Source organism: Dunckerocampus dactyliophorus, chromosome 1 (assembly GCF_027744805.1).
Source record: "Dunckerocampus dactyliophorus isolate RoL2022-P2 chromosome 1, RoL_Ddac_1.1, whole genome shotgun sequence".
NCBI classification, from domain to species: domain Eukaryota; kingdom Metazoa; phylum Chordata; class Actinopteri; order Syngnathiformes; family Syngnathidae; genus Dunckerocampus; species Dunckerocampus dactyliophorus.
The window spans coordinates 17121636-17144797 of record NC_072819.1 but is presented as its reverse complement, the minus strand read 5'-3'; the positions used below and the strand labels follow the sequence as shown (position 1 = coordinate 17144797).

Here is a 23162-nt window from a genome sequence, read left to right as displayed (position 1 = left end):
CGCTGTCAAACTATGTTAAGTTACCATCAAAAAACTAATTATTTACAATTTAAAGCAGAGAAAATAAATCTGCACGTATCTCTCTGCCCTTGTCCAACAAAATAGATGCCATACAGTATATCGTATACAACAATGTAAAATTAAAGGGATACTTCGGATTTTTTTACATGAAGTTGTATGACATACCCATCAGCAGTGCAGTGCATCAAGGGTGACTTTCCCCCCACTTTGAGTCCTAGGGCCTCATCTATAAAAATGAGCGTGGAATTCTGACTAAAAGTCTGCATAGAAACCCAAAATGTGCGTCCAGACAAAAATATTCAGTTATGAAAAGTGGCGTACGCACACATTCACACAATTTGTGATTGATACATTCCACCTTGAGTAGAAGTGTGCGTACGCAACTCCGCCTCAAGTCACGCCCACTTCACCATAGAAGGTCAGTGCAAAGTGACTCATGAATGTGGCGTCCATATTAAAGCGCCTTGATTGCATTGTTACAATGGCATCTGTCATTCAGAGTCACGGCTGGTGGGAAGACGACGAGGACGAAGAAGTGGAATGTCACGGAAATGGAGGTGAAAATACTGGACAAAGTGCTATATATGGAAGACACAGCAGTGGCATAACAAATAAAACATGACAGCTCATCTACTGTCAATGGTGTGAATGGAGCAGGCCGAACCGAGGCAAAAAAAGAAAAAAAAAATCAGATATCAAGGCACACATTTCCATTTTTAGTGAGCATGTTTCTACGTTTTTCCTAATTGATAACACATTTTAGATTAATATAAGATTAGCAAAATCTGAATTTAAAGGCGGACAGAAAGACTCAAAACGGGGATGAAGTTATCTGGAAAATTAATTGCTGTAATTCCAGACGGATATTTTAAAAATATTTAACGTAATGATGACATTGACACCGTGAAAATACAGTATTAGGTATGTTATAATTATTTTATGAATAACTAATGTTGTGTGTTAGATCAAAGCACAACAAAACAAAACCCTATCATTTGTGGAAAGGAAAACTAATCTTTATGCACACAGACACACAAATAAAGGCCGTGGTAAGACAAATACATTTTTCTTTTTTTTTTACTGCTTTATTTGACAGGGATGGTGTACATTAAATAGCATTGCTGCAAATGCACCAGAATTAGCCAAAAGACTATTTTTCATCTGTTGTCTCTGGACAGATGTTAAGAATAGTCTCTCTAAAACAACAGTAAAAGAATTATAAAAAGAACAGTGCAAATATAAAAGATTAGTCCAAAATAGATGCAACTACACAAACCCTGTTAAAAGATACAGTGTGCATGCAAAATTGACCACAAATTTTCAAAAACACTTAAACATAAAAATACTTAAACCTAAATTAAGTAAACGGAGACGCAAGTGACAGCATGTGCTATTGATGACATACCTGACGTATACAACAAAGAACTTTTTTTTGATAAATTGTCAAAAGAAAAGGGAGAAACGGAGCACCAAGAACATATTAGCTCTGTGTCTTGTAAACTTAAACCCTATAGAATTACTTAATTGACAGCTTGATGTGCCCTATAATTAATAGTAATCGAACACATAATATTCTCATGATGTTAAAATAAAGAGGTGCTGCCTTGGGTCTTTCATGTATCTTTTAATCCGGATATGACACTGGTGCATATATGGTGTTTATGATAAATGACAAATGATATCTGTCAGTGTCATGTAAAATAGCAACACTTTCCACAAATGTTTTTAAGTCAATAATGGCATGATGTTTTCATGCAAAGATGGATAAATCTTTATGGGCTTCCATTGCATGTTTATTTCTAACATATGATTTCACTTCATCAGTTAAAAAATGTGTGTCACCTTTTTGCCATGGCTCCAAAAAGTGCATACGCCAGCTGCAAAGGTGCCCTCCCAGTGCACATATTCTTACGCAAGGCTGTGTTTTTATAGATCACATACTTTGTGTGGAAAACAGCGTACGCAACTTTTCGGCCCTGTTGCGTACGCAAGCTTTACAGATGAGATCCCTGGTAGGTTTTTGGTGTTTCAGAAAGTAGTTCCGGCTATTTGGGGGGGGCAGTAAAGTAAGGCATTTTGCTTCTCAAAACAAAAGAGTAAAACATTTGCATCACAAAACCACAAAAAAGTCAGACTTCACAATCGATCTGTATTATTTTCTCTCCCTTCGTATCACTGCGCGCTGACGCCAGCTGTCAACTGTTGAGCAGCTTTCCATCACCGGTGTTTACTGCTGGGATAGTGAAAGTAAACACGTCTGACTGCGAAACAAGTGATGGTGGCATTCCTTTTAGCACAAAGTCAAAAGGATATCCTTATGAACCGGAATGCACTGATGCTGAACTTCGGTCAGATGGCGTTAGAACGTGCAGAGAGAAAGGAGGAGCTGGAGCTGGACCCTCAGCTGTAGCTGTGAGTAGACTATACCTAGATTTACTTGTTTCCATGTTATTTTGACTGATTTCCAAATGACACTGGGCATCTATGTCAGTTTATTTAAAAACTCGCATAAAGCTAACATATATATTGCGACTGGAAGCATACTCATAGAAAGGTGGAATCACATCTCACAATCACTCAGCATTACTTTCTTCTGTCGTATCACTGCGTGCTGTCACCTGTCCATTGTTGTGTTTGAGTTCCACAGTGTTTACATGCAAGGATGAAGACGCTGCCAAAGCCGCTGTGACGCGAGACTCTCACATCTTCATCCGCTGTGGAACACACACACAACAATGGACAGGAAATAGCGCGCATTGATACGAACGACGATGCATTACTCTTTTGAACGCATATTGTTTTGAGACGCCAAACTCTTTACTTGAGTGGCCCTAGCAACTAACCGGAACTACGTTCCTCATCACCAAAATCTGACCAGAACTCGGCTCATGAGACGAAGTGGGGGGTAAGTCACTGTTGATGCACTACACTGCTGATGGGGATGTCATACAACTTCATGTCACGCTACGTTGTCTTTGAAAGGATGGTTGTGTTAATGTTCAAATGTTATCCTGTACGTTTTTCTTTTTTTACTTTGTGTAGGTATAATACTTCCGTCCATCACCTCTGGTGTGTATTTTGGGACCTTCCTGGGACTGGTGTGGTGGTGGGTATTTGGTCGCTCCATCAGTCTTCTCCTCTTCAGCTCCCTGTGTGTGATGATGGCCATCTTCAGTGGTGGACACCTTTTAGCGCTTTACATCTACCAGCTGCCCCTATCCCAGCAGGTGGTGCCGCCTGAGGATGTCTATGCAAGGTAGCACGCGAGCCAAAAAGCAGAATCAATAGCTACAGAGCAGAGAACTGACACTCAATCACCATCTCATCTGTTTTAGGTTGTTTGGAATGACGGGAGTGATCCGAACCAACAGTTCTGAACCGTACATGCTCCGTCTGCAGCCCAATGTCAGCTGGCCTGATTTCATCAACCCTCTGGTTATACTGCTGCTCTATTACACGCTGGTGGCTCTGCTACACAAATGGGTCCAAATCACAGAGGAGGTTGGCTGGACAATATTTATTTATGCGCCTTTTAACTAAGTGTAGTAAATATGTTTCAGCAAGTTTGCAGATGTTATTGCAGATTTGTAGGATGATGCTAAATAAAAATAAATGGCATCCATGCATGTTCCGTTGCATCACAGTAGAAAAGGACAGAGAGAGGCAGCAGCAACAGTAAGTCAGAAGTTCTTGGTCATGTCAGGTTGTTGCTAGGCAGAATACAAAGAGTACATTGCAATTATTTGTGACCTGAAATCTAGTAAAAGAAATGTGATCCATGGTAGTTCCACTGCATCACACAGCAAAGAAAGCACAGGAGAAGGGTAGTAAGTCAGAAATATGGTCCAAAAGGGGTTTTCCTGGTCATGGCACGTTGCTGCTAGGCAGAATACACACAGCACAATTATTTGTGTCCCCAGTCCCAGCTAAAAATGACTTCCATTATAGTTCCACGACATCACACAGCAAATAAAGGACAGAGAGAGGGTGCAGGAGCAGTAAGTCAGAAATATGGTCCAAAAGGTTTTTTCCTGGTCATGTCAGATTGTTGCTAGGCAGAATACATATGAGGTTACATACTGTACATTCATGCAGACAGTAGTATTAAAGAAGAAACTTCTAATTGAGCTACTGTGCTTTCTTTTAGGATAATATTGAGGTTGATGACAGGCTACTATACACTCCAGATGTAGATGTTCCTCCAAGCTTCTCTAGAGTGGTGTACATCTCAGGAGATAAGAATGAAGTAAGGTCATGCATGTGTTCAGATACGTTGTTGTTAAAAGTTACTCTTCTTAATTTACTGTCCTTATCTTTACGGAAATAAAAGTTTGAGATTTAAGGTCCTGAATGTTTATTTTTCATGTATTAATGTGCATTTTAACCTAGTGAGGGTATTAATGTAATTATTTTCTAAATTATATGTAATACATCTAAAAAAAACATTTTTGTTTTGTTGTACCTTCTGTTTCCATGTAACATAATCTATAATTTACTTTTGACCACCTATGCTTTTCATGCAGTTATTTTTCATTATAATGTATTATCATTTGTTATAATATTCATTAGGATTATTAATTGACAATGTTGTTTATTTTTTCTGAATTTTCTACATGGTTTAAATGTGTGAAATAATAATAAATACAACAACTAATGTAAAAGGTTATTATTATTATTATTATTATTATTATTATTATTATCATGATTTCTTGTATTATGTTGCTGAATATCAGGAAAAAAATCGAATCAAAATTAATTAATTGTAGTCCCACTCTTTATCACATGTGATTACTATTATTATTATTATTATTATTATTATTATTATTATTATCAAGATTTCTTGTATTATGTTGCTGAATATCAGGAAAAAAATCGAATCAAAATTAATTAATTGTAGTCCCACTCTTTATCACATGTGATTACTATTATTATTATTATTATTATTATTATTATTATTATTATTATTATTATTATTATTATTATTATTATTATTATTATCAAGATTTCTTGTATTATGTTGCTGAATATCAGGAAAAAAATCAAATCAAAATTAATTAATTGTAGTTCCACTCTTTATCCCATGTGATTACTACAGACAGGTGACATAAATTGTTTTGCTCTAGATCAGTGGTTCTCAACTGGTTTGGCTCAAGGACTCACCATCACCCAAATTGCAGAATTTTTTTAATGTAAACTTTTCAAGTATCTTATTTATTTAATAAAATAATATTCGTCTAGTTACATTTTAAATGTAAAATGACTGTTTGCGACAGTTACGTGGCTGCCTACAGGGCGCTAACTTCTGCCCACTTCCCGCTTTGCCCCAGGGAACACGCACAAGCAAGAGCTGGTGGTGTAATTTCAAGCCAGTAGCAAACAGTCCCTTTAATGAAAATACATTCAAGTGCAGTTTGAATTTGAGGTAGTGCAAAATAACACAATGTACCAGTACAAAACAAGTTTCATGATCAGTTCAGCAACAACACATTTTACCCCCAAATCGATAAATTATTTGGGAAAAAGTGTGTTTAAAGGTTTTCATTACTTGTTACATCCAGGGAGCTGAATCAGAGCATTTGCACAAGTCCTTGGATGAGAAGTGAAAGAAGAAGTTAAAATTGAAGCTAGTTCAGTTGCTCTGATTCAACAGTTCACAGGTAGGTTTCATAATAATAGGAGGACCGTTTCTTCTGTACACCACCTCTCTGCCTGGGCCGACAGATCTAATTGGCCATTAAATACTGTAGTACCCTCATACTGTACCCGGTGGTCCACATTGTGGGCGGAATTTCCCCTTACAAACAACGCAGGGCTTTAGCTTTATGCCGCGCTCTTCTCCAGCTATCTAGCTGTATGTCGGGCGGACGGCACTTAAATTCACATGTCCTTCCCCTCCCGCTGAAGCTTGACCAAACATAAACATGGGACGCACCTCGCAAGCGAATAGCGCAGACACGAGGTGGCGTTCACGGACATTGGGTCATTACCCAATTTTTTGGGCAAAAACCCCGCAACTCGCTGAAAACAGCTCCGCAACCCAAAAGTTGAGAATCCTGTTCTACATGAGTTATTTTGGGAAAAAAAATAGCTACTGTTTTTAATTAAAAAGAAATGATTTCCCCCTCATTGTTTCAGCTTTTGAACAGTACAGAGGAGGAAACGTATCTACCAAATGAGGTACAAGTGAAAAATATATATTTTTATTTTACCATTTTTTTTACCTGATATTTAATTTTCACAATAATATGCTTTTTTTCCACAGCCAATGATCTTAATGCGGGCGAGTTCCTGGCAGGATGTTTATGCGGACGACCAAGGAAGCCTACTGGGGGGCGCCGGATACACCAACTGTTACCCTCTCTCACAGTACGATGGCAAAAATTCACCATCACATGGTAAACACATTGAATCTAATCTCAGCAAATGATGCGTTCACTCATCTGTAGTTGTCTATATATTACTAATCCTTGTATAACCTCATTCACAGGAAGCCAAGGTGACATGGAGAAGACTGACCAAGGCTTGGAGAGTCTGACAGAAACATCTCCTCCTAAGTCAGGCCCAAGTGGTCTGGTCATCTTTGGACGTCTGGCTCAAAAACATAGCTATGTCAGCGGCCTCATCATCATGATGGTAGGAAGGCCATTAATTACAGTATAATAAATAGCTTTAAAATTAAGTAAAAGAAAACTAGCCAGAAAGGCTCCCAAAGGTCTCAGTAAATACATCTCACACTTTTATTTTTTTTTAGCTGTTATGCTTTTGAGACAATGGAGCAAATATATAAATAAATAAATTCACAGGTCCTTGTTGCTAGGCAGAATGCGTAGGGTACGATCATTTGCTAGCCATGATAGCAAGGCCAAAGTGTCATAAAAATCTTTGATTGAGATAACATTAGCAAAATACACAAACAATTCAATTGCAAGTCAATTTATTTGTTGTTTAGCCAACAGGCTGTAATTGTGACAGCTACCTTTTGACTGGTTAGCGCTAAATAAAGAAAAAAAATCATTTACTACAGTGAGTCATTGTTAGGCAGTAGGGCACCATCATTTGGTACTAATGATAGCCACGCTAACACTTAGAAAGAAATGGTTAATAAAGTAGCATTAGCAAAAAATACAAACAAATTATTTGCAAGTAAATGTATTATTTTAGTAAGTTTCTTTTTAGCTAGTTTACCCAACTAGCTATAATTATGACAGCTAGCTTTTGACACGTTAGCATAAATGTAGAAAAAAGTATTTCATTTAGTACAGTGGGCCATTGTTGCTAGGTAGAATACACAGGGCACATCAATTGCTAGCCATTGTAGCAGCACTAATGTTTCGAACCAAAGAATAAATAAAGTAACATTAGCTAACAATGCTGATTGTTGTGTAAATTAATAATAATAATAATAATGCATTTTATTGTAAGCGCCTTTCAAGGAACCGTAGAATCAATCGCGTAGGCGATTGATGTTGTATAGATGGAAGTATGCAGACCGCGTAATGTTATTGATTTGGGAATGGAATGACACCAAGCTATCGAGGATGACACCCAGACTCTTAACCTGAGGGGACGGGAAGACTATGGTGCTGTCGATATTGAGGGAGACACAATCAACTTCGGATCTTGTAGATTTAGAGCCGACCAGACGGACTTCTGTTTTTTCACAGCTGAGTTTAAGAAAATTTGTGGTGAGCCAGGATTCGATTTCACTTAAGCAGGGGTTGAGGGAGGAGGAGGCAGGGAGGCTCGAATTTGGTTTTCTACAGAGGTAGACCTGGGTGTAATCATCATCCGCAAAGCAATGGACATGGATGTTGAATTTATGGAAGATATTGCCGAGAGGCACAAGGTCGATGATGAAAAGGAGGGGTCCTAGGATAGAGCCTTGAGGCACGCCTGAAGTAACAGGGGAGGACTGGGATATGTGGAACTTGAGCCGACTTGAGCTGCAGCCTGAGAGATAAGAATGAAACCAGCTAACGGGGGGTGTGGCTGATGCCGATGAAGAAAAGTCTCGCGAGAGATTGTGTCAAAAGCCGCACTCAGATCGAGGAGGATGAGGATGGTAAGTAGGCTGGAATCCGCTGCAATGGTTGATCAACTAACGAGAACAAGACATTAACTCTCACTGGAGGTCAGTTGGACAGAACAGAAGTGCCATAAAAGCTCTAAAAACCTAAAAGTTGACTGTGAACACTGGCAGCAAGTCATGCCAGCGTCCTCTCAGCCGGAAGTTGTGCTGAACAGTCGTTTCCCAGTAAACCACGTATCCGTCGGCACAAACCTGACAGGATAGCGCTTCCACATAGTGGCATAGTTGACGTCCTAAGTAGGACGATTAATCGCTGGAGTAATCCGTCAGGCCAAATGCAACAGGACAGCTCTTCCAGAAGAAGACCACAACGTCAGCTTTATTGTTCGTAAAGAAGAGGTAAGTCACAGAGCAATTCAGAAAACCAATGTGCATTTCGAGCTGACAAACGTAGCCTTGTGTTAGCACGGTTAGCTTTTCACTTGTTGTACCTCAAGCTATAGCTAACGGAGAGAAGTTGTATGAAAAAGTACGCCAGCTAAGGAGCCAGACTTTCTAGAGTCAAGAACAATAACATTGCTTGGGTGATGGCGTATTGCCACCTCTTGCCGGCAAGATCATTTTAGAAGCCATGAGAAGAACAATTCATAGATATTTCTGAATGAAGTAGTCCTCTTTATTGTTAGCACATCCTACATCCTACAAAGCTATACCCATAAATGCATGAAAGTGTTATTAATGGTTATATATTGTTTAGACTCCACATGGCACAGATTCAGACAGACATCAGTACCACACTAGTGCACCAGTATTACTGTATTTCTTATCGTTTTTGTGTCCTCAACACATTCCATGCCAATTCTTCCCCTTTGTTCAAGTTTAATCCATAACCCACACTCCTGTCAGACAATTTTTTCAATAAGTATTACTCTTTTTCTTGTCACTCTTTGTACCTTTTGTCTCGTGAAAGGGTTGATATTTTGTCATATTATTGCTTGCGTTTGTACATGAGCTTATGCATTCCAATATCCTTTGAGGTCAGATATCACGGGAATATGGCAGGTGAAAAAACTGAGGGAAAAGGTTCACCGTGATTGGTGTGGATCTACTACAAAACAAGATGGTTCTCCTGCCCACACACAGATGTCATGTTCCCAGTTCTTTCCTTTGAAGGTATGTTTGAATTAAAATCTTCAAAACTCATGGATTTCAGATTTCCATAGAGGACTGTTATACTAACATAGTTTCAATTAACATGTTTACTTCATGTACATTTCACTGTCAGACAATGTAAGAAATGAACAGAGAGTACAATGCATGTATTCACATTTTCCTCAAACTATTTGACAGATGCAGAGGTGTGTAGTGGTGATCGAACTTTTAACCTTTTAACTCACAAGAAGATGATGCTTGCTGGTTTTAATATGAATATATTTGCTACAACTTACACCAGTTGAGTAAAACTTCATGCAAACTTCTAGCTGGTGAGTTTGTCATCAATATTCGTTTGTATTTGCTTGTTTTTTATTGGCCCACGGCACGTTGTTGAAATAAAAGTAAACCCCGAAGCAAACCTGGAAGAATAGAAATGTAAAGAGAACCCAACCGGTCCCTGCCTCTCGCCCAAAGTCAGCTGGGATAGGCTCCAGCACACCCCTGCAACCCTAATGAGGATAAGTGGCATAGAAGATGAATGGATGGATGGTAAAGAGAACCAGCTGAAATGTTGACACTAATAACTAATATTGCAAACGTTTTGTCTTTAAATATAGAGGGTTTTTTAAATATATATACATTCAAAAATACCACATTAAAAAATACGTAAAAATATCAAAGTGGTCCCCTGAATCCTTTGATTTTCAGTATGCAACCCTGTGTGGAAAAGGTTTGGCCACCCCTGGTGTAAAATATTGTGACTGACATGCCTGGTTGGACTGTCCATTTGGTACTTCCAGCAGTGACGATGGTGATCATAAGGCAGATTTTGAGACATGTGCAAGAAAATACACGCATGCTGAAGCTTCTGCCGGGAAAGAAGGAACAGGAAGTTCTGGAGGATCTCGCCCTCCCCGTACAAAGTCTGGAGGAGCTAGATATGGTGGAAGGGAAACTACGACAGAGGACAACCTTCCACATACTAGTGCGTATACAACTTACCTTATATATATTGTTGGTTATTATTACCTTTTAACATTTGCATTCTATTGTAGGTGCAGCACCTATCTACAACTGGGAACGGGAAACCGATATGGCTACCATGTGTAATGTGCATGTGTAAGCGTGGCATGTGGACAGAAGCAGGCACACTGTGCAACTAGGCGTGTAGCCGCTACAAATGTGTGATGGAGCTGACGCATGCGGTGATTGGTGAGACATAACTTGATAGGTTTATATGTATTTATCGATGACTTTGTACAATGCACATTCTCTATCACATTATATCACAAACCCAGCGACTGATTTCAGGCACATATATGATATTGGTAACCATTTTGTCATTCGACATCTGATCATCCCATTTTCATACCCTTAGTAATGTGACGTAGCAAGCGTTGATGGACAAAAGAAATGCCTGGAGATGTAGTTGTTGGATATAACATACACCATTATATGCTGACAATCTCATAATTTGTAGAACTCATCATGTTTTTATACTGACATTGCAGAAGCGGGCAAGGAGGAAACCTCAAAGAAAATAATAAAAGGGTGGTTGAAGCACTCCTTTGATCGAGAGAGTGGTCGTCGAAGGAGGGCAGGTGTGAAACATTTGTATGGAGAATGGACTCCTGAATTTTGTTGGCCTTGTCAAAGTAATGGTTTCTGTGAGCTTCACTATTGCATTTTGTCATGTCTTAATTCGTTCTTTTTGTTTGACATTTGTTCGACAGAAAGAAGGCAGGTCAAGTCTGGAGACTCTGTTGGCTGCAAGCAGTGATTCAGACGTCTAGATTGATTCAGATGTCTAGTTTGCTATGTTTTGTTTTACCTCATTATCTATTTCATCTATTTTGAGGAATTGCTTGCTATGCAAGTGTTTTTCCCCTATGCTCAAATGTTTCCAATACTTTCCTCTTTGTCTTAATTCAGAAGATGCAGTTTATGTAATGGCGATCTGCAATAAAGGGGTTTTATCACATTTAGGTTTTGTTTATAATTGCAATTACAGAGCAAAGTGCATCTTCTGAATTAAGACGAGGTACGTATTGAAAACATTTCAGCATAGGAGTAAAATTTCTTCTTGTTCACAAGACGTGTTTCAGATGATGTGTTATGCAATTTTTTACTGATCTTTCTATTTTATTTTCTATTTTCAACTTTTATCTCATTGTCTAATTTAGGAGTTGTTTGCTACGCAAGTGTTTATTTCTCCGATGCTGAAATGGTTTCGATACTTCACTACCTCATTGTCTTAATTCAGAAGATGCAGTTTATGTAATTGCAATCTGATCTGCAATAAGAGTGGCATTTTATCACATTTATATTGGTTTATGTTGTTTTGTTTGTAATTGCAATTACGATTACATTTCAGCATAGGAGAAAATTTGCTTTTCGTTGTTGAAGATGTGGTTCAGAAAATGTCTAGTTTGCTATGCAATTTTTGACTGATCCTATGTGTTCAATACTTAGGATTGAAACGGAAACTCTCCCTGAGAGCATCAGTATAGAAAGATTTTCATTCAGGCTGTATCTGTTTGTGATGGAGATCAATTGTATAGCCATTTGTGTATTTGAATTAAACGGTCTGTGTGATCCAGTATGGAATACCTGACAAGATAGATATTGGACCACCACCAAGGGCTCTTCATTGACTGTTCTATCTGCATTTAATGTTCCATATAAGCCGGCCCACGTTGCAGCGGTAGCAGCGGTATTGTATGTCATGCTATATCATTGCATTGTAACATATAAGCGGGCCCTATTGTAGCAGCGGGAGGAAGAACCAACTGTACCTGTAGCCAATATCCTAATATCATATAGTCTTTATCAAAGCTTGAAAAATGGTAGCTCCCAATTAAGAAAAAGCCGTACTAATCAGGACAACTGGTACAGAAAATAAATGGATGGCTTGATGTTTTGAGCGTGTTGGTTGTCATGTATGGTAAGTACAAAAAGAACTTAATTCCAAACTGTTAGACCGTCATTTAAGATGACAAATTAAAGGAGCTAACAAAAGTAACTAAAAAGAAATGACGTCATAATCCTACTGTCCCAACCAAAACAGTCAGCTGACTAGCTTAGCTTATGTGCTGCGTCCCCAGGTGTGGAGTATTACCTACAACAACTGGCTGACCTTTTCCCTGCTGGTGTGGTCATGCATCATTTGGATGATGCGCGACCGCCGCCGTTACGCCATGATGTCTGCCCCCTTCCTGGCCGTGTATGGCACAGTCCTGGTGGCGCTGGGCTTTGTGAGCGGGCTGCGTCTGAACCGAACCGAGCTGTACCCGGGCCTGCCCCCAGCTGTCATAGAGGATTTTGACCTGAACAGCTACCATCCTGCACCCTGCATCCACTTAGGAGCCAAGGTAAGCACTTCGCCACTGAATATTGCAATATTCAGTGAGACATAACATGAAATGTCTAAAAATGCATTATCTTGTAGGGATACGCCGTTCTGGATAATGCATTTTTGCAGAGTATGAGCACAACTCGTCATTATCCATAATCGTGATGAAAGCAAATCCTCGTTACGTATTCACTCTTCACGCGCTGTGATTGGCCAGTCATACACAGCGACTGCCCCTCCCGAGATAAACTCTGCAGTTTGCAGGCAGTAGGCACACATTCTAACCCCCCTTGATGACATATTTTCTCTAAAGCGACTAGCGCCAAATCTAGCGACTTTTTCTGATGTCGTTGGGATGTTTTCTAATATGGTGAAAGCACGTAATGTTCTGCATATTCTGTGTTCTCACTGAGCATTGGGTACTGTTGACAGATCCGCCCTGCCCAAAGGCAGTCGCAAGTCATGATGTGGAGCTCTACACATTGAAAGTGCAAATGAATTGCTATTCCATATATTCACCAGACGAGTGTGCTCCTCACAAACCACACCTGTCATGTTAATGTGAGCCATGGAATAATCACAGCATAACCTGCATTGACTGGCCACATCAGGTACACCTGTACAATGGCTGCATCAAACATTCTGCCTGTATGGCTATCATACTACATTATATGCATAAGCATGGTAAAATATTACACCCCTCTCAATACGTTGCAGCATGCATGTTGCAATCTTAAACTTGTTTTGTGCATTTCACAAGACAGCTGTATACGGCTCGCATCAGTCACTGCCGCCGTTTTTTTTTTTATGTCTACTTGCTTATAATTTGGCTGGTGATATAAAGTCAACTGGAAAACTTTGCTCGTAGTACTGAAAGCGGTGCTTTTGGAAAACTACAGTGAACAAGGCTGACATATTATTTCTCTGTTTGCCATCAGTGGATGTTTGTATGAATCACCAACTTCACACAGATCATTAAAAAATAATGAAATAATAAAGTCTTACAGATCACTTACACACATACACAGTACACATAGGGCTGAATAATAAACAATAAATATAGCAACTTCTGATCAATCCATGCCCATTTCAGACCTAAAATTATGTACCGATTTAAGCTCCACCCATGTCTGGTTAAACCACGCCCAATTCCGGTTTATGCCCCACCCATTCCGAGTACAGATATGGATACATATCATTTAGATGGGTGAACAGATACAGATACAGATACAGATAGTGGTGTCCTAGCTCATCCCTACTATCTTGCAACATGAACAAGGGTCATGGGCGTCAGTTTTTGGACAATCCTGTTGGCGGGCAGAGGCTCCACTCTATTGTATCCTAACAATCGTCATTTGACACCACTAAAGAGCCAGCCATTCCTGTCTGGACCTGCCTCCTCCTTTAAAGGATAAAAACATTGGCTCTTGCACTAGGATGTCAGACTAGAGCTGTCCTATCTAGTCTGTCTGGTGTGCTTCCCACCTAGTTTTTGAGCATGGACCGATGAAGCCTGCTTGGATGAGAGGTAAAATGTCTTCCAAGACAACTTGAACAGTCCAGCTGCGATCGACTCAATTCCCTGAGAATACAATGACCTGGATGAATGAGAATATTCACAGGTTTGGGTTTGATACCCGCAAAATGATGCAGGAGTATGAAAAGATGGCCCGTAAAGTTGCAGATTACTGAACCCATCTCAGGTTTAACCTGAGATGTAGTCAAAACAAAACAGCCTCATACCTACAAGCCAATGCCTATGTTCCACTATGAAAGGCTACGGGACAGACAAAATCCTGAAAAAGGCGCAAAAACAACTCTTGAATGAGAGAGTAAGGCAAGTCAATTTTACCATTGAAAGCTTCAAGGTAAAATTAGAGAAAATACTCCTCAAATTACAAACAATTTTGCCTGAGGAAGTCTGTGAAAATGTGATTAATTTCACCAATAAAGCCAAAGCCAAAAGACAAACAAGAAAGTTTCAGAAATTACAACTGAGACACAGCAGTTCTGCATCACAATTGCTCACCTGGCAGCAAAAAACTGAACTCAAGCAAGGGGGGTGTCTATGGCACCACCTTTCTCCCACATACAACGCTGTCCTTTCAACCCTTCCTAAAAGACTCAGTCATTTGGCCTCTAAGAAATAAACAGGGCAAAACCACCTTGGTTTTAGATGGGTCCATGACCATCATTACACTTGAATTGGATGTTAACGAAGGTGATGCCATCCAAATGACCATCGGCGGCGGCAGAGGCCCCACTCCATTTGACACCACTAAAAAGCCAAACATTCCTGGCTGGACCTGCCTCCTCCTTAGGAGGATAAATAGATTGGATCTTGCACCATGCACTCAGACTAGAGCTGTCCTATCTAATCTGACTAGTGTGTGTCCCACACAGTCTTTGAGCATGAATTGATGAAGCCTACTCGGATGAGAGGTGAAACGTCATCTAAGACAACCTGAACAGTCCAGTTGCGATCAATTGAATGCCCTGAGAATACAATGATGGATGGATGAATGACAATATGAATGACAATATTCGGAGGCATACTCCTTTGAGGAGGTAATGCAGTGCCTCCATAATGTATTAATTTTATTATGTCATAGCCATTTCCCCAAATATATTCTTTTTTATGCAAAATGACACACAAAATATCCCATAATGAAAAAAATCATTAACAATTTATTTATTAAAAATAGAAAATAAATTAAATGTGTAAAAAAATGTACAAACACTAAATAGCAAGATGCTTCATTTTTTTAAAATGCTTTTATCATGTCTGAAACAGAACCCTACCATTGTTGGTCTGTTTTTGTGATCACATGTTATAACATTAACTCAATTTGAAAAAAAAAAACAATAATGAAGAAAACAATACAAAAATAAAATTCAATTCAATATTACTCTGTAATAAATACATGAAAAATTATAACAAAAATTTAAATACATAAATTATATGTATTATAAGATGGAAAGATTTTTTTGACTGTGTTGCTATGGCTTTGTTTTGGCACCAAAAGCAAATGTAGAATGTGTATGGGGATGTACTGGACATAATGGGATAACCACATGCGCTGTCCCCCTATGAAAAACCTGGTAACCCTAATTGATTACCTTAATTGATAAAGAAGGTTCTTGTAGTTTACAACAAAAAAACATTCATGAATTCAATGCATGGCAGGTTGAAAGGATACTTCAATGCATAAATGTAATAAAAGCGGAAAAGTGCATTTATCCTGCACATTTGTTTGCAGGTTTTTTACACCTTTAGTTTCTGGCTGATGTTTCGTCAGCAGCTGAAGGAGAGACAAGAGGAGCTGAGCCTGAAGGGAAGATCTCTCGATGACGTCAAAGTTATCCAACGTAATTACATTCAATCTGGTTTCCATGCTTTTGGCTGGCTGCATTTGCTCTGTTTCTTCAATTTCCTTTTGTTGTGCAGAGGAAAATCAGCCGTCGCCGGTTGTAGCCATGCTGATTTCAGGAGTGAAAGGGGTCCTGGTCAAGTACTGGATCCTCTTCTGTTGCTCTATGTTCTTTGTGGTCAGCTTCTCTGGAAAGGTATGCATGTGCTAACAATGCACATAACAACGTTACCTCTAATAGTGGTACTAGTGGAATACAGTATAATGATGCGCAATGGTGATTCAAATGTGACTACTATTATTTCACTTGTTCAGGTGGTGGTCTACAAGATTCTTTACATTGTCCTCTTCCTGTCCTTCGTTGTCCTCTACCAGGTATGTGATCCAGCTCATAAATGACAGGGTCACACCACTGCAATTGTAAATCTTCCCTAGAAGGTCTTTTAAGGCAGTGATTCCCAACTACTATACACAGCAGTGTGCAGTGAGAGATCTTTAGGTGTGCCACAGAAAATGATCCAATTTCACTTAATTGGACTGAAAATGATGATTTATTTACTACAAATAATGTATCATATATCTATGCCAGCGACGAATAGTGAAAGGCAAAAGAATTAAATGATTTCCCACAAGATGACAGAGGGGTTATAATTAACCTGTGTACTGTATATACTTTTTGTTTTTTGTTTTGTTTTGTTTTTGTTTCTTGTTTGGTGGTGTGCCGTGAGATTTTTCTAATGTAAAATATGTGCCTTGGCTTGAAAAAGGTTGGGAAACACTGTTTCAAGGTACCTAAACACCCCCACTCTGTATTGATTTTATGTCAGAAATGCACGCATAACCATTTTTTTTGCTGCTATTTCATGGTTTTCCTCACCCGTGTTACGTTTCTGCTGACCTTTTCAAAACATGCTAGGCACTTAGCACACAAGAAGCCTAATGGCCGCAGAGGTGGCAGGTGCAATATGCACCATTAGTTCTCTCTTTGGATATCGTCAGCAAGCTTGTGGTCTTTTTTATATATTCTGGAGTAAGGATGGGCATTTCAAGAAATGTCCATGATCTATTAATGATTCATTATCGATTGACAGTTTTTTGGTATGATTTTACTAAACGTCTTCACATCCAAAAGGATCCCTAACATGATTCATCAACTTTGCTTAAATATGTTGTTATATATTGCTTTAATTATGTTCTATGCTGTTTGATTTTTGAAAGCGAACAGTAAATTCACAAAAATTACATTTATAGTTCATGGCGCCACCAATGACAAACGAACTCTCGCAGTTCAGGCTCATTCCGGTGTGACATCATTGGGGTGACACCTCTGTTGTTTGCAGTGTTAATTTCACTGATGACTGCTTTGAAGGAACACATTTATAAGAAGCATTTGGCTTGAAAGTATGGTATAAACACGTTTTGAAAAAGAATGGTATTCCGCCGGCGGAATAGTACCGGATAGTAAACAAAAACAAGAAAAGAATGACCACTACATCAAAATTGCCACAGAACAATGTAAGTCATGTCTTGTTTACATATTGCATTCGAAACACTTTTCCACCATAGCGACAAGCCCGCAAAGCATCATACATATAATATGAACATCTTTTCACAGCAATATGTTGACGTGGGGGGCAGGGGCAGCGGCTGCGACAGTGGCGAAATATACAATCAAACAGGCTATAAAGACCCCCACACTCATTAAGAAGCCGATTTAAAACAACAGGTGAAGGATAAGCAACTCCAGAGTAATTTACACTTACTATTCTGTGTTTTGAAGGCGACCGATGTTCATCTCCATGTCTTAAGGCTTAAGTCCGTGTTCTGCAAGTTCTCCATTTCATCTCCAAATGTTTCTTCCTTGTTTTCTATTTGAAAACTATTGACACATCGCTCAAATCTTTGCTATAATCCCAACATCCTCTGCCTAGTACACTGCCATGTTTGTTTACCTGAGTGACAGTACTCCGCGTCACTTCCGGAAAAGAGGCTGAATTGCGAGAATGCATGTATTAACATCCAATCAGGTTTAAGAACAAACAACGAGAGTGTGGCTGCTGGAGAATGGCAATGACTAACACCGACTAATGACATTCTACCAAGAGAAATTTAATTTGCATTCACAAATTACGAGGTCACTGAATTTTTGGGGGGTAAACACTCAACAGTGCTTATGACTTGTAAGGAAAATTTCAAGCCTATGAGTTGTGACTTGATTCGACCTGTCCTGTCTTGACTTGAGACTTCATTTGGACTTGCACGTGTTTACTTGAAACTTGACTACAGACTTGGGAATATTTCAGACTTGCAAACACTGGTTTTCTCCCACCTCTGCCATGCACGCAGCTACTATTGGAAACTCAGTGGTTAATTGAATAGAGGCGTTAAGTGGAGAATTTACGGTATCTGACAGGACATTTATATTAGTGACATTTGTTTTGTGTCTTTTTTGTCCCACTTAGCAAAGAAGAGCTTAGTGCTTGTTTTTACTTTTTGTTTGTATTTCTTTTTGCCGCCTTTTAGGCGGCAAACCAGTTTGACCTGAATGGATGGCACACTCTGCTGGTTGCTTCGAAGTAGTGAAATTCATTTTGCCTCCATTACATTATAATAAGACTAGATAAAAACTAAAATAAAGCAAAAGTACTCATTGGAATACCTTCAGTATAATGGACAGCAATGGACAGTAGAAATGTGCCAATTTCTCTGTGCGTTTTCATACTAGTCATTGGCCATTATGCTATTCAGCATCTACTTGGTAAATTATCTTTATGTATGCAATTAGTATTTGATGAATTGATTGTACTGTACTGAACAACCATACTCTTTCTTGTGCCATAGGTTCCAAATCTGGTTTTATGGTTATCATCACACTTGCCTTCTTTGCTATCCTTCTTACCCTTCTCTGGTGATTCTCAGGTTCGTTTTGACCTGTGGCGTCGATACCTGAAGACCTTCTGGGCGGTGGTGGTTGGCTACTCCATGGTGGTGTTGATCGCCATCTACATGTATCAGTTCCGAAGCGTGTCGGCGCTCTTCCGCCAAATCATGGGCATGTCTGAGGAAGGGTGAGTAACACGTAAAAAAAAAAACACATTTTGAGTTTTTGTGTCACCTTTAAATGTGTCTCCTACGTCAGTCTACGGGATCTGGGTTTGGAACGCTATGACACGGTGGAGCTCTTTGCCCGGATCCTGCTTCCTGCAGCGTTCCTGTTGGCTTGTATTCTCCAGCTGCATTACTTCAATTCTGACTTCCTGACCCTCAGTAACATTGATGACGTTCCCATCAGGGAGGCTACAAGGTGAGAAAGCGTTACGACACAGTATGTAGTAAGTATTTAAGTATGTATGCAGCAGTATGTATGTATGTACATGTATGTTTCTTTTATTTGATTATCATAAATGTTCTAATTATAGCTGGGGTGTTTATTTACTAGGGCTGAGCCAGGTACTTGTTTTAGCCGAATATCCGTTACGGATAATGCATTTTTGCCGAGTACGAGCATGAAATGAGCACAGCTCGTCATCATCCATTCCCGTGCTGAAGGAAAATCCTCATTGGATAAATACTTATGTATTCACTCTACAAGCGCTGTGATTGGCCAGTCACACACAGCGACTGCCTCTCCCAACAAAGACTTGCTGCTGCCGGAGGAGCTGTGCCTCACTCTTTCACACACAGACAGTGACTGATGATCTCTCTGTGCTTGCTTGGCTTGACTCCAGGTGACGTTGCTCGAATCAGTACTCAGTTTTCATCAGCTCGCCTCTATTTCGAATTGTATGATATTTAAAGTTAGCTGGTAAACTAGTTTATAAACGGCTTGTGTTACGTCGGTCAGTGCCTGTGTTTGTTTTTTTTTCGTCTGCTTGCTTCTAATTTGGCTGGTGATATAGTCAGTTGGAAAACTTTGCTCGTAGTGCTGAATGCAGTGATTTTGAGAAAAATATAGTGAACAAGTCGGACAGATTACGATTGTGTTGAAACTCAGTTCTGAAACTGGTCTGTAAATATTCATTCATACAGTTAAGAATATTCATGTTCTTTAAAAAATGGCACAAAAAAACATGTTCTGTAAGCGGCTCTTTTACTTTTATGATCAAAAACATAATTTGAATCTCAATTTTGCTTTCAAATAAACAATAAATATAGCAACTTCTGATCAATCTATTTTAATTTCAGACTTTAAAAGTACTGATTTCCGGTTAAGCCATGCCCATTTCTGGTTTATGCCCCGCCCACTCCGAGTACAGCTACAGATATAGATAATTTAGATGGGTGAACAGATACAGATGCAGATAGTGGCTATTTGCCTAAACTGCAAAGAGGAGTAAGCATTAAATGGAAGTAGGTGACGTTTGGAGGGTGGTTGTTATTTCTCAAATTGAAAAGTCATTATATACTGTATAATAACGTAATTTATTTTAACTGCAGAAGCAGTTACTGCCATCTTGTGGCGTTACTAAAAAAAACTATATCAGGAGTTTGCCTACAGCCACAGCTGTTAATGCCATGTTTTTTGGCCCAGTGCGAATTAGAGACCCCGGCGGTCATTTGCTTGTCTAGACCACGCACACGGCAACTATAGCAGACTCCAAGGTGAATTAAGCAGAAGAGTTCATTTAGCGGTACATAGCTGTACCATTTCTGTTACGGAACTTCATTTTTTTCTGTTTTTCCAACTTAGAGAAGAAGAGCTTAGAAGTTCAGTCACCGTGGTATCTGACATGTAAGTGCCATCCTCCTCTCTTACTGCATGTTTTAAGATCATTTACATCTTTCTTCTTATGTATCTGTTTGATTACTTTATTGCCATTCAGCAGACTTCTAACATTGACAGCAGCCCATGTAGTAACCTCACACACTCTCTGTTTTACATTTCACATTTGCAGTATTAAAGAAAACATTGAAAAGTTCAAAAGCAGGTAAGAAAATGTTACTCGGATTAAATGGCATCTATCATGTATTTCGCTTGCACTGAAAAGAAGGGTTTATTAACTTTAACTGATATTATTTTTTTGCATGTATTTGTAAAATTTAGGTAACAAACTAGAATCACACACAAAAAGGCAAAAGAAAAAGAAAAAAAAGAAAAACACACTGTGGAGATACAGTCAATTCTGGTGTATAAGCCGCTACTTTTTTCTCCAACTTTGAACCCTGCCGCTTATACACCGGTGCGGCTAATGTGGCTAAACACTACATTTCCCATGATGCTCGGTGTGGTCATGTTCTAATCTGGTGACATCTCCTATACTTCAAAACTCCTACTAATCGTTTAAATATGTATTTCGGAAAACACTATTACTAAGATAGTCCACCATAAGAGAAAAAAAAGGTCAGGAAACAATCAAAACACGCCGAGAAGCCACCATTCTTGTGCTAAACCTGTCTCTCTACATTAGTGGACCTTGGTATGGACACGCTGCAGTTTACAGTGAACAACAACAAGCACAATTTATACTAAAACCAAATGTTAAACATTTGGATTATTCAATAAACACCATAAATATAATGCCAAGATTGCAAAGCCTCTTATGTTGAGTGAAAATTAAAAAAAAGAGGGGAAGTATTGGAAGTTGTGCAGCGATCGAGTTGACACATACCTGCATCTCTCGGGGAGATCCACGCACTATGATGACTCAAAGGTGGCCACAAAGGTGCCACTGTACCGTGGTTCTTATGAAGTCCAGAGGACAATTCCAGCAGAAATAATGTGTAATATCCAGCAATTTCACAAGTGACCCTACGTAAACCTTATGCAATGTACGAAGCGCCACAGGCGTACACTTTATCTCCGGTCACGCATACTATACATCAATAAATAGATATACAGATACAATAAAGCATATAAAACAAAACATAAAATGCCGTTTTGTTCCTTTGGAGATAAATAAAGTATTTATTTATCCATCTCACACTGACTACCAAAAATAAATGACTGGATATAGACGTTCTTCTTCTTGTTTATGGCGGGTCGCAACCAACCTTTGGGTGTATACAGCTGCTGTGCACGTTCGCACTAACAACCCGGTCTCGTGACAAGCTTCCATCATAGAACATACATGAAAAAATGAAATTTATTCCGCTTTGAAGTTAAAGGGAGTGGATTTGAGGATAAGCGGCAGAGAAGATGGGTGGGTGGCAGTGGATTTGGCTGTCAATACAAGGAAACATGGATTCTTTGCATAGGACTACTGTCCGTTTAAGACCATTATCATGCTGCTACATACAGACACCCCACCTTGTCTCTGTTCCTCATCAACTTGCGAATTTTCCTCCATCTCCACTGCATTTTTCCCAAACGTGCTCCCACTCCTTCACCTGACTTTCGTCACTATCCCACACCGAACGTGAGAGAGAGCCGACAACGTGTGTGATGAAGGAATTAGGACGCTGTTCAATTCTGACACGGAAGATGGTAGGCTATTGTTGTCTACTGTATGTTACATGCACTATTCGGCACTGTTTTTAACTAGCTGTGTACTGTTCTGCACTGTTAATTAGCAGTTTTGCATCACAGTCTAGCATGCACTGTTTGAAAAAAAAAACATTTATTTTGTTAAAAGTTAAAAAAATCTTTCTGTGTAACATCTTTCTGTGCACTAAATATCCCATATTATGACGTGCATACCTGCGGCTTACATAAGAACAAATCTGTTTTTTCTTTCGTGAGTGCGGCTTATACACCAGAATTTACAGTAATTCTCAAAAACCACAGCACACAAGGTCTAGAAGTCTCACGTGATTTTCCTGAAATCTCAGGTGACTCCACATTTGAGGGAAGTTCCACCCTTCATTGTTTTCTTATGGTACAGACTGGTGAAGGAGAGTATGGGCAGTGGAAAAAGTCAGGAGACTCTGGACATCACTGAGTTGCAGACCTCAGAGGGCGGCAATGAGGAGAAGGAAAAGGAGGAGGAAGAGGAGGAGGCCACGAGGGCAGAAGGTAGCCTCTGTAGGGCTATGTGTGCCACATGAAGCTTTCATCACCTTCATTTCTGTTGTTTTTCATTCTTACAGAAACTATGACCAATTGTGAGGACAAGTGGGTTGTGATTGTGGACCGCGCCAGTCTCCTGCTCATTCAGGCTCTGCTAGGCCTCCAGAGGCTACAGGAGCTCAGCTGGAGACTAATGGAGCTCCATGGCTTCAAAATCGTTTCTTCTGGCATCATCTGGGTGTCACTGAGAGAGGTGGGACATTGAATAAAGGGTCTGATTCATTCATT

At 39.4% G+C, this 23162-nt stretch overlaps 1 protein-coding gene and 1 long non-coding RNA gene across 2 annotated transcripts in view; both read left to right on the top strand.

The window, feature by feature from the left end:
* The window catches only part of si:dkey-11f4.7 (piezo-type mechanosensitive ion channel component 2), a 75558-nt gene that overhangs the window by 20152 nt on the left and 32244 nt on the right, over positions 1–23162 (top strand). Inside the window, exons 7-22 of the mRNA XM_054778786.1 lie at positions 3064–3277; positions 3357–3522; positions 4169–4267; positions 6157–6198; positions 6284–6416; positions 6509–6654; positions 12310–12576; positions 15818–15926; positions 16003–16124; positions 16244–16303; positions 18848–18996; positions 19068–19232; positions 20619–20660; positions 20824–20856; positions 22750–22880; positions 22955–23127. Coding sequence (XP_054634761.1) covers positions 3064–3277; positions 3357–3522; positions 4169–4267; positions 6157–6198; positions 6284–6416; positions 6509–6654; positions 12310–12576; positions 15818–15926; positions 16003–16124; positions 16244–16303; positions 18848–18996; positions 19068–19232; positions 20619–20660; positions 20824–20856; positions 22750–22880; positions 22955–23127 — 2051 coding nt within the window. The remainder of the gene's footprint in view (positions 1–3063; positions 3278–3356; positions 3523–4168; positions 4268–6156; positions 6199–6283; positions 6417–6508; positions 6655–12309; positions 12577–15817; positions 15927–16002; positions 16125–16243; positions 16304–18847; positions 18997–19067; positions 19233–20618; positions 20661–20823; positions 20857–22749; positions 22881–22954; positions 23128–23162) is intronic.
* LOC129182541 (uncharacterized) lies at positions 10285–11137 on the top strand. Its single transcript, XR_008570661.1, has 3 exons — positions 10285–10417; positions 10717–10806; positions 10939–11137. It is a non-coding gene; the product is annotated as an uncharacterized LOC129182541 (long non-coding RNA).